A 12,040-nucleotide genomic window follows, 5' to 3' on the forward strand; every position below is an offset into this window, starting at 1 on the left:
GGACTTGTTGGGCCGAAGAGCCTGTTTCCACACTGTAGAGACTCTAATCTAATTATTGGCAGCGAAGAAGGCTGTCTAAGAATACAATGGAATCTTGAGCAACTGGGCCAGTGGGCTGAGGAATGGCAGATGGAGTTTAATTCAGATAAATGTGAGTGCTGTATTTTGGTAAGACACAAGAAATGGGTGAGATCCCAAACAAATATTTCAGGTCAGTATTTGTTGTGGAGAAAGCTAGGGAATTTGGAAAAATAGTGATGTCTTGAAAAGAGATCACACACAAAAGAGGAGACGGTCAAGATCTGAAAACACATAAAGGTCGTAGATAAACCCTAGGACCTGATCATGTGTATCCCAGAGCATTGTGGGAAACTAGGGAAGAGATATTTGGGCCTCTTGCTGAGATATATGGATCACTGACAACCATGGGTAAGGTGCTGGAGAACCAGAGAGGTAGGCTAATATTATGTCATTATTTAAGAAAGACTGTAAGGAAAAGCCAGGGGAACTATAGACCAGTGAGCCTGATGTCACTGCTGGGTAAGATGTTGGAGTGGATTCTGTGGGATAGCATTTACATTCTTTGGATAATCGATGTAGTTTTATGCATAGGAAATCATGTCTCCTGAATTTGATTGAGGAGGTGACAAAGAAGATTGATGAAGATAGAACAGTAGACATAATCTATATGGACTTTAGCAAAGTGTTTGACAAGGTTCCACATGATAGACTGGTTAGTAAGGTTAGACCACATGGGATCCAGGGGGAGTGAGCCATTGGGATAAAAAAAATTAGATTGAAGAGAGGAGACAGAGAGTGGTGGTAAAAGGTTGCTTTTCAGACTGGAGATCTGTGAATAGCTGTGTGCCACTAACATTGGTGCTGGGTTCACTACTTTTATCATTGAAAGAAATTATTTGGATGTGAATATAGGAGTTACAGTAAGTTTGTAGATGATATCAAAATTGGTGAGATCGTGGATAGTAAAGAAATTCATCTCAGGGTACAGCGGGACCTTCATCAGATGGGGCAATGGGCAGATGTGTGCCAAATGGAGTTCAGTTTAGATAACTGTGGGATGTTGCATTTTGGAAAGGCAACCCAGGGCAGAACTTATACAGTGGTAGGGCCCTGTGGGGTGTTGCTGAACAAAGAGACCTCAGAGTGAAGATGCAAATGCGTTATTACTTGAAAGTGGGTCACAGGTAGACAGGGTGATGAAGAAGTTGTTGGGTACACTTGCCTTTATTAGTCATTGCTTTGAGGATAGGAGTTGGGACATCATGTTGCAGCTGTACAGGAGATTAGTGAGGTCACTTTGGGAATAATGTGAACAATCCTGATCACCTCGCAATAGTAAGGATGCTGTTAAACTTAAAAAGCAGCAGAAAATACTTACAAGAACATGGCCAGGAATTGGAGGGTTTGAGTTATAGGAAAAGGCTGAAGAAACTGGGCCAATTTTTCCTGCAGCATCTCAGGCTTCGGGGTGACCTTATAGATGTTTATACAATCATGAGGGGCATGGACAAGTTTATATCCAACGCCTTTTCCTTGGGAAAGGGAGTCCAAAACAAGATGGCATAGGTTTAAGGTGAGAGACAAAATATTCAAATGGGACCTGAGGGGTAACTTGTCACACAGAGGGTGATGTGTGTCTGCATCGAGCTGCCAGAGAAAGTATTGGAGGCAGATGCTATTACAGCATTGAAAACGCATTCGGATGGGTACATGAATAGGAAGGGTTTTGAGGGATGTAAGCCAAATGCTGGGTAATCGGATGAGGTCAGTTTCGGATATCTGGTTATCATGGACAAGTTGAACTGAAAGGTCTGTTGACTTCATGACGATGAGAGGCTGGAAAAGTTGAGACTTTTTATTCTGACGCATAAGAGTCTGAGAAGTGAACTTATAGATGTTAATAAAATCATGAGGGTCATAGAAAATGTGAATAATTCAGGAAGGAGGTGAAGTTTCGTAGGAATGGCAAAAAATATTCCTGAAGTTCATTCCAGGGATGAGGAACTTCAGTTATACAGATTGATTGGAGAATGTGGAACTGTCTTCTTAGGAGAAGGCTGAGAGGAGATTTGTTTGAGGAATTAAAACCAGGAGGGGCTTGGACAGAGTAAATAGGGAGAAAATGTATCCAATTGAGAAAGGATTGAGACTGAGAGACCACAGATTGAAAGTAATTAGTGAAAGTAACAAAAGTGAGATGGGGAACAACATGTTCAGCCAGTGAGTTGGTTAAGATCTGGAATGCACTGCCTGAGAGTGGGGTGGAGGCAGCTTCAATTGAAACATTCCGAAGGGAATGAGACTGTTATTTGAAAAGGAACAATGTGCAGGGTGACAGGAGAAGGCAGAGGAATGACACTCAGTGAATTGCTCATTCAGAGAATCAGTACAGACAGGATGGGTGGAATGGCCTCCTTGTGCACAGTAACAATTTTGTGATTGTGTGATTGAACAGAGTTAAAGCTGGGGGAGGTGGGAGCTCGGTGTCTCACTGTGCTGCTGCTGCTGCTGCTGAGGTCAGTGAGATCAGAGACTGGGACAGGGAGCCAGAGCTCACATCAAACTCTGCCCGTGTCTGTCACACTGAGACTGACAGGAGGCTACTCACTGATTTCACTCCATGCTGCAGGAATGGGACCACAGGCTGCAAATGGACAGAGCTCCTCCACACAGTGAGTAAAACAGACTGACTTATATCTTGCTGTTTAAAGGGGGCAATGGGACTAAAGAGATACAGCTGGACACACTGTTAGACACAGTGCTCCTCAATCAACCATTTCATTCACTGTAGCTCCCCTCTAACACCTTCAACAATTCAGCCACTGTATCTTAGAAAGTGTATTTCAGTATTGACTGGGTTAATAACGGAGGATTGAGGTTTACTTACTCAGTCTGAGCTTGGTTCCTGGACCGAACGTGTAACACAGTGAGAGCTCCCAGTGCAGAGGCTGTACAAAAACCTCTACTCTCTGCTTCCCCCCGTCACTCTCAACCTCTCCCTGTCTCCCAGTCTCTCGTTCACTCTCAACTTCTTTCTGCCCGTCTCTGTCTCTCCCTCATTCATGTGTCTTTCTGTCTCTGTCTCTCTCTGTGTCCAGCTGGGCTTGGGAGCTTTATGAAATTTATTTTTCGATATTAAATCTTGAAGCTGATCTTCACGCGTGGCCATGGAGTGTAAGAGGGAAACTTGAGGCCTTCAAGTGAGTGGTGGACAGCACAGGGACTGGAGTGTGTAGTGGAGAGTGACCATCCCAGCATGGGGTAATTTGTTCAGTTTCATTTGAATGTATTTGTGGACGTGTCAGTTCAAACTGTGTGTCCATTATTATACATTTTATATAACTGATTCATGTGTCAGGGCACGAGGTGGTGTTGTGTGTCTTGAGGTTTTTGTCTGGCTTTGTATCACTGTGTAGAGTGGAGCTGCTATAGTAGATGTACTGGCAATAATAGTCAGCGACATCCTCATTCTGCACGTTGCTGATTGTCAGGGTGAAACTGGTCCCTGATCCACTGCCGGTGAATCGCTCGGAGACTCCCGTGAATCGAGTTGTTGCATAATAGATCAGGAGAGAGGGTTTCTGACCTTCTCGCTGCTGGTACCAAGCAAGGTTGTTGCTAATACTTTGACTGGCCATACAGGTGATGGTTGCGGTCTGGCCCAATCCCACTGACAGCACCGGGGGAGACTGAGTCATGGTGATGTCCCCACTGATACCTGAGGGGTCAGAGAGAAACACAGTAAAGTCAGAACTGTCACAGAAAGAGCCTGTCAAATGAGAGATTGTCAGAGACACTGAGCATTCCTCTGGTTTCAACATTTTCCCTTCAATCACAAGTCAATAAAATTTAAGTGAAATGGAGAGCAGCTGAAGATTCAAGGTGGAAGGAGAGAGATTTGTACCTGCGACACAGAATGCCAGGGGCCAGATCAGCTGGATGTGTGAAATCATGGTGTGTGCTCCTGTCCCTGTGCCTGGTTCCTGATAAACTCTCCCTTCACTGGGCTCTGCTTTATAAAGCTGCAGCCTGTGAGAGTCTGACTGGGTGTTCCTCAGTATGTAAATGACATCAGACAGAGAGAGCCACATCAGCCCCTCACACTTCCTCTTCTCTCTCTCTCTCTCTTGTCCTTCCTTTTCATACTTCCTTTCTCCCTCTTTCCTTTTTTTCTATTTCTCATCTTTCTCTTGTATATATTCCTGTTATTCGTTTACTTTCTCCCTCTTTTTCTATTTCCTTCTTTGACTCTGTCCTCTCCCAATTATATAACCACTTATATCTTTCCCTTTTTCCATGAAAGTTTGACACTCTGTTTATCTCCCTTTCCTTCTGTGTTGGTTGGTCTCTCTCTCTCTCTCTCTCTCTTTCTTATCATTGATTTTTCTCCTTCACTTATATTACTAACTATTTCTTCACTCATTCTCTCCTTATACCCTCAATCTCTAATTGCCTCACTCTCTCTTTGTCTGTCTCCCTCCCTCCGGTCGCTCTCTAACTGATCTCTATAACAGGCGTTATTACAGGACATTGGAACAGTGAGTCCTGGGGCAGCAATTAAATGCCTCGCCTTCTCTCACTCAGTCTCACAATGTACACTTGCGCGCTCTCTCTCTCTCTCTCTCTCTCTCTCTCTCTCTCTCTCTCTCTATATATATATATATATATACATATATCTTCTGTCTCTCTCTCAATCAGAAGTTCAATGACATGAACAGCATTTAATAAGTCTGTACTGGTCATCAATGCTCGAGCAACATCAATCCCAGCTTGGCATTGAGGGAGAGGATCAGCCATGGTCATATTGAATAACAGAGCAGACTCACAGGGCCAATCCCTAACCCTAACCCTAACCCTAACCCTAACCCTACTCCTGCTCTCTGTTTCTATCTCTGTATGTCTGTGTAGTCTCTAATCTCTGCCCCTGGATATTGATCCCTCTATTCATGGAAAAAGTTGCCTTCCTGTCCACACTATCCCTGCCCCTCATAATCTTTTTGCCCTTCAGCAGGTTCCCTTTCAACCTTCACTGCTCCAAGAAAAACAATCCTGGCCTTTCCAATCCTTCCTCATAGCTCACACCCTCCTGGGAAATCTTTGCACCCTCTCGAGTACAGTCATATCCTTCTCATAATGTGGTGACCAGGACCTGTCTGCATGTCTGTCTCTCTCTTTCACTGGATTGCCTTTACTCTTTGTCTCACATCTTCTCTGTCTCTCTCTCTCTGTCTCTCTCTCTCTGTCCCATCTCTCTGAGTCACACTGTCTCATACTCTATCTTGCTCTATCTCTATTCTTCAACCCCACCATCTCTGCCTCTATCTACCACTCTCTCTCCCCCTTTTACTCATCTTACACTGCCTGAGACTCTTTATCCCACTCTCTCACTTTCACACCCTGTCCTTCTATGTCTCTCTCGCCAACAATCTCTCTCTCTCTCTCCGTCTCACTCACTCTCTCTCACTCTCTCTGCCTTTCTCACAATGTCCCAAATGGTAAAAGTTAAATACAGGGTAAATCTGCTCCAGCTCTACCCCACTAATGGATGTTAAACCTTGACACTAGGAGTATGTCTACTCCTAGAATAAAGCCCCATTTCCCTCATTGACCAGGTTTTGACCTCTCTCAGGAAGATGGTCAGATTCTCGTGAAATGAATGGCAATTCTGTGCTGTTGGCCTATTCTTACTGGGGACTGGTTTAGGCACAAACCTCATTCCATGAAAGCCCAGCAGATAGAGGAGATCCTCAGGCCATCAGTGTGAGCTGGAGGGATAGGACAGGCTCTGACCCATTGACCCATCCTGTCCATTCACAACATGTTCCAATCCTTTCCCCTCACCTTTCCGTTCCATGGTCAAGCTCCAGTTTTACTGGGATAAGGATTGGACCATCACACAGTTACTATAGAAAGGAAATGGGCCCCACACTCACTCCGGTATTCATGTCCCACTGGACTGTCCAGTGGAGACCAGTAAGCATTGAATTTATTCCCACTGATCTCTCCAGTAGAGACCATTAAACATAGGCCTCTTTGCCACTGGAGCCTCCAATGGAGGCCAATAAAAATGGGTCTATTCCCCACTGAATACTCCAGCAGAGACTAGTTAACATAGGCCTTATTCCTGCTGGGCCCTCCAATAGAAACTAGGAAAGAAAGACCTCCATTTCTTTGAACTCTCCAGTACAGATCAGTAAATATGGGCCAGCTTCAAATTGGACCCATCAATAAAGACCAGTAAACATGTGTCTCTTTGTGACTGGATCCTCCAATACAGACCAGTAAACAAGGAGGATCTCATTGCCTTAGCAAGATTGAACTTCGGAATGAGGAGCAGGAATAGGTAATTCAGCACTTCAAGCCCGTTTGCTATTTAACATGTTCATGGCTGATCTTAACCTCCAATCCACTTTCCAGACTGCTCCCAATCGCCCTCTATCCTGCTTTTCATCAGAACAATATCTGTTTCTTTCTTGAATCTGTTGATTGATTCTGCCTCTACTGGGCTTGAGGAAGTGGGGGGGGGGGGGAGTGGGGAGGGGGATAGGGGGATGGGAGAGCTGGGGGGTGGGTGTTGCGCACTGACTTCTACAGATTCCCAACCCTCTGAGAGAAGTAGTTGGAATGGAACAGATTCCATACAGTATGGAACCAGGCCATTCAACCCAACAAGTCCACACCGAACCTTCAAAGAGCATTCCACCCAGAACCATTCCGGAACCATTTCCCTGTAACCCTACATTTCCCATGACTAAGGAATCTAATCTACACTTTCCTGGACACTGTGGCTAAATGAGCATGGCCAATCCTCCGAATATGTACATCATTCGACTGTGGGAGGAAATCGGAGCACACAGATAAAACTCACACAGACAGGGGGAGAATGTACAAACTCCATACAATTGCCCAAGGATGGAATCGAACCTGGGTCCCTGGCACTGTGAGGCCGCAGTGCTCAGCACTGCACCTCTGTGCCACCTGTAGTTTCTCCTCAGCCCAGTTTTAAACATACCTCCTCTCACTCTATATCTATGATCTATTGTTCAAGACTGGCCCACAAGAGGGAACATCTGTTCCATGTCCGCCCTATCAATCCCCTTTAGCATCTTATATACTTCACTCAGATTCTCCCTTCATACGACTGAATTCCAGTGAATACAAAAACTAGCTATTCAACCATTCCTCATATGACAGCCCTTTCATCCCAGGGATCAGTCTGGTGAACATCCTCTGAACTGCATCCAGTGCCATCATTTCCTTCACCAAGGAAGGAGATCACAACTGGACACAATGCTTCAGATGTGGTCTCACCAATGCCTCATAGAATCGTAACAATATTTCTTTGTTTCTGTAATCCAGTCCTTTTATATTAAATACCAAGATTCCAATTGCTGCAAGAAATGCCAACATTCCAATTCCATGGGACTCAATTGGAACGTCCAACAGAGATCAGGAAACATGTGCTTCCATCCCACTGGAATGTCCAATGGACATCAATGAGCCTGGGCCTCTTTCCCACCGGACGCTTCAGTATTGGAGCTTCAAATCCCACATCCTCTCCATCACATAGGTATCTTATTTCAAACTCCGCAACATTTTCCTTCTCTGCTCTGCATCAGCCCCTTGACCACAGAAACTCTTATTCCTGCTCATCCCACCTCCAAACTCCATCATTCTGATGTCCTCTCTCAGCTAACTCCATCTGTGCTCCATAAATTCCAAATTGTCTGAAATGGAGTGGCCCCTTCCCCGTCTCACACCAAGGAGGAGATGGACAGATTTGATATTAGTCATTAGTTGAACGTTTACAGAGAGTGGGTGTGGTCAGAATTGGTCAAATTGATGACGGCTCCTGCAGTTGAATGTCCTGCTGGCACGCTCCAGCCTTTTACACACAGAATGGAGAAGTGTGTATGGTAGGAAAATATTGTACAGCTCCACAGGACTAAACCTCAGCATCAGATGTCCATCAGGAGGGGAGATAGAACATTCAGGATTCTGAGCTCCATTTCCCAGCCCAGACAGTTTGCCTCCCAATGAATGAATGAGGTGCCAGTTTGGAGCCTAGATTAGGGGCAGTCTCTACTGTGGACCCAGGTCTACAAGGGGCAGCTGGACATCGAGCTGAACAGGAAAGATTTGCTGGGTTATGGGGAGAGGGAGGGGTAGTGGGATTAATTTGATCACTCACGGACACGATGGGCTGAATGATCTCCTCCTCTGCTGGGGAGCAGATTTAGGACTGAATTGAGAAGGAACTTCTTCACCCAGAGGGTTGTGAATCGATGGAGTTCCCCGCCCAGCGAAGTGGTTGAGGTTTCCTCAGTAAATGTTTTTCAAGCGAAGACAGGTAATTTTTTGAACAGTAAATGAATCAAGGGTTTTGGTGAAAAGGTGGGTAAGGGGGAGCTGAGGCCATGAAAAGATCAGATATGATCTTACTGAATGGCAGAGCAGCCCAAAGGGGCCAGACAGCCTGCTCCCGCTCCTGGTTTTAATGTTCTTCTGTGCGGTCAGATTCCAGGGAGTGCAGACAGTTCAGAGTTTTCTCCCGTCTCAGTAACAAATGTCCAGCTGCTCCGAGCTCCTTCTTTCACTTCCTCTTTTGGTGAAGTTTCAACCTTGCGATCTGACAGTCTTTGCAGTTATTTTTTACACTGGGGCTTTCTGCTGTGGTCAGAATCTCTAATAATAAGTGTCCAATCAGTGACAATCACAGCAGCTCAGAGCAGACAGGACTGAGGAGCCAGGCTCACTGGGAAACATATTGGGAAGATTAAAGCCATCCTCTTCAGCTCCCGGTACAAACTCCATCCCTCTCCCTGAGCACTGTCTGCTGCTCAACCAGACTCTTGACAAAAACAGAATACCTCAGCAGATCAGGTCGCATCGGGGTAAGAAATCAGAGTTAACCTTTTGGGTCAAATGACCCTTCTTCAGAACAGTTCTGAGAAGATTCACTTGTCCCAAAATGTTAACTCTGCTTTCTCTCCACAGATGGTGCCAGACCTGCTGAGCTTTTCGAGCAATTTCTGTTTTTGTTTCTCATTTGCCGAATGTGCAGCTTTTTCAGCTTTTATTTCGTACCAGATTCCTTACAATCTTGGCCTCATCTCTGAGGCTGATCTGAGCCCCAAATCCTCCACATCACAGAGATCATTCACTGAAAATCTCAGTCATTTCTTTGGGACTCCAAACGTGATCATTCTAATGCTGTCCTGGGCCACATCACAGCCACTGCCCTCTGTAAACTTCAGCTCATCCCAAACTCTGCTGGTCGTATCTGAACTCGCAACAAACCCCATCTCTATCCCACACTGTTCTCACTGACCTACGCTGGCTCCCGGTCCAACAACACCTCGAGTTTCAAATTCTCGTCCTTGTTCTGAAGTCCCTCCTTGTCCATCCACCCTCCCCATCTCTGTAACCTCCTCCTAGCTGCCTCACTCAGTGTGGTCAGCAATCTTGGATATATGGCTCTCTATTCCCTCATCCAAGTCATTGAGAAATATTGTGAAATGCTAAAGTCCCAGGATGGATCCCTGGACACTCCACTATTCACCTCTTGCTCATTGGAGGACACACACATTATCCCCTCACTCTGTCTACTATCTCCAAACTAATTCCTAACCCAAGGCACATATTTTTTCTCTAATTCAATATGTTTCCACGTTGATGAACAGTCTCTCAAACAGTGAAACTCGGAGCAGGAGTAGGCCATTCAGCCCTTCGAGCCTGTTCCTGCTTCCTCCCCATAACCTTTGATCCCTTTCATTCTAAGAATTGTATCGTGCCCTTTCTGGAAAACATTCAGTGGTTTGAGCTGAACTGCTTTCAGTGACAGAAACTCCTCCAGGCTTCCTGTAGAATGAAAACATTTCTCTCCATATCAGCCCTAAATGTCCTTTCCCATATCCTTAAACTTTCATCCTTGATTCTGGACTCCCTCGTCATCAGGAACATCCTGCCTTGTCCTGTTAGGATTTTAGACTTTTCAATGTGACTCCCCTCAATCTTCTAACCTCCAGTAATTATAATCCTAACTGATCCAGTTTCTCATCAGATCTAAGTGCTGTCATCCCCAGGAATCAGTCTGGTAAACCTTCACTGCCCTCCCTCCACAGCCAGAACATCCTTCCCCAGATAAGGAGACCAAAACTGCACACAACACAATCATAAAATCACACAGTACAGAAGAGGCCCTTCGACCCATTGTATGTGTACCAGTCAAACCACACTAAACCTGCAATCATCCAACTTTCCAACACAAGGGCCATAACTTTAAATGTTATGATATTTCAAGGGTTCATCCAAGTACATTTAGAAGGTCACCACAACTACCAGCCCAGACAATGCAAACCAGACCCCCATCACCCTCTGGGTGAAAATCTCCTCTTCAAATCCCCGCTGAAGCTCCTGTCTTTCACATTGAATGTGTGCCAACTCTGAGTAAGGGGAAAAACTGCTTTCTATTCATTCTGTCCATTTCCCTCATACCTCTATCAGGTCCCCTTCAACCTTCTCTGCTTCAAAGAAAAGAACCCTAGCTTATCCAGCCTCTCTTCATCACTGAAATGCTTCATCCCAAGCAACATCCTGGTGTCTATCCTCTGCACTCCCTCCAGTACAATCCCATCCTTCCGATCACGTGGTGACCTGAACTGCACACAGTACTCCAGCTGTGGCCGAACCAAAGTTCTGTATTGCTCCACCATATCTGACCTGGTCTTCTCATCTGTACCTGAAATGATATAGGCAAGTGTTCTGTCTACCTTCATAAATACTTTATTTACCTGTTACATCGTCCAAAGTACATCACCTCACATTTATCAGGGGTATGTTCCATCTGACTCTGATCTGCCCATCTGACCAATCCAGTTAGATCCTCCTGTAACCTCAGACCTTCTTCCTCACTGTCAACCATCTGCCAAACCTCGTGTCATCTACAAACTCAGTCATCATCCACTCACCCCCACCCCTTACCTCTCACATTCTCATCTTCATTGTTTCAATACATCCTGAACAATAAGGGACCCAGCACTGATCCCTGTGGAATCCCACTGCACACTGGACCCAGTCACATAAGCAAATTTCTGCCTCCAACCTCTGTCTCCTGTCACTGAACCAGTTTAGGTTTGAATATTTCAGGTGTGGTCTCACTAAGGCCCATACAATTACAGCAAGACATCCCTGATCCTGTACTCAAATCCTCTCACTATAAAGGTAACATATCATTTACCTTCTGAACTGCCTGCTGTACCTGTACGCTGACTTTCAGTGACTGGTACACACGGACACAGGCATCTCTGCATCTTCTTCACAGCTCCCCCTCCCACCCAGCTTTGTGTCATCTGCAAACTTGGAGATATTACTCTTAAGTTCCTTCATCTAAACCATGAACAAATGTTGTGAATAGCTGGATCCAGGCCTGTGGTACCCTTTCAGAAAAAGGCCTTATTTTCTTTTACTCTTTGTTTCTTGCCCGCCAACCAATTCTCTATCCACTTCAGTACACTGCCCCCAGTCCCATGAGTCTTACTTTCATACGCTAACTTCTACTGTGGGACTTAATAAAACCTTCTGAATATTCCAGATAAACCACATCCATTGGCTCCCCCTTGTCAAATCCGCTCATTACATCCTTGAACAATTCCAGTCAATTGGTCAAGCATGATTTCCATTTCACAAACCATGTTGACTCTGTCTAATCCTGTCACCATTTTCCATGTGCTCAGTAATTAAATCTTTCACAACGGACTTGAGTATTTTCCCCAATACCAATGTCAGGCTGACTGGTCTAAGATGCCCAGTTTTATCTCTCCCTCCCATTTTAAACAGTGATGTTACATTCGCAAGTCACTGGGAACTGCTCCAGAATCTATATTATCTTGAACATCAATGGTTCCAAACTTTTTGGGCAATTCCTAAAGTAATCTGAAATGTAGGTTATTGGTCCCTGCGGATTTATCAAACTTTAATTCCATAAATTTTCCAAAACCATTTCCCGAATACAACTAAA

At 45.0% G+C, this 12,040-nt stretch overlaps 1 gene segment (V, D, J or C); it reads right to left on the reverse strand.

Annotated features, from left to right (window-relative positions):
- Positions 1-3,368: 3,368 nt before the first annotated feature.
- On the reverse strand, positions 3,369-5,875 carry LOC140479513 (immunoglobulin kappa variable 3-15-like). The segment is given in 2 exon segments: positions 3,369-3,739; positions 5,863-5,875. Coding segments are annotated over 2 exon segments (384 nt in total).
- Positions 5,876-12,040: the final 6,165 nt, after the last annotated feature.

Source organism: Chiloscyllium punctatum, chromosome 7, assembly GCF_047496795.1.
Source record: "Chiloscyllium punctatum isolate Juve2018m chromosome 7, sChiPun1.3, whole genome shotgun sequence".
NCBI classification, from domain to species: domain Eukaryota; kingdom Metazoa; phylum Chordata; class Chondrichthyes; order Orectolobiformes; family Hemiscylliidae; genus Chiloscyllium; species Chiloscyllium punctatum.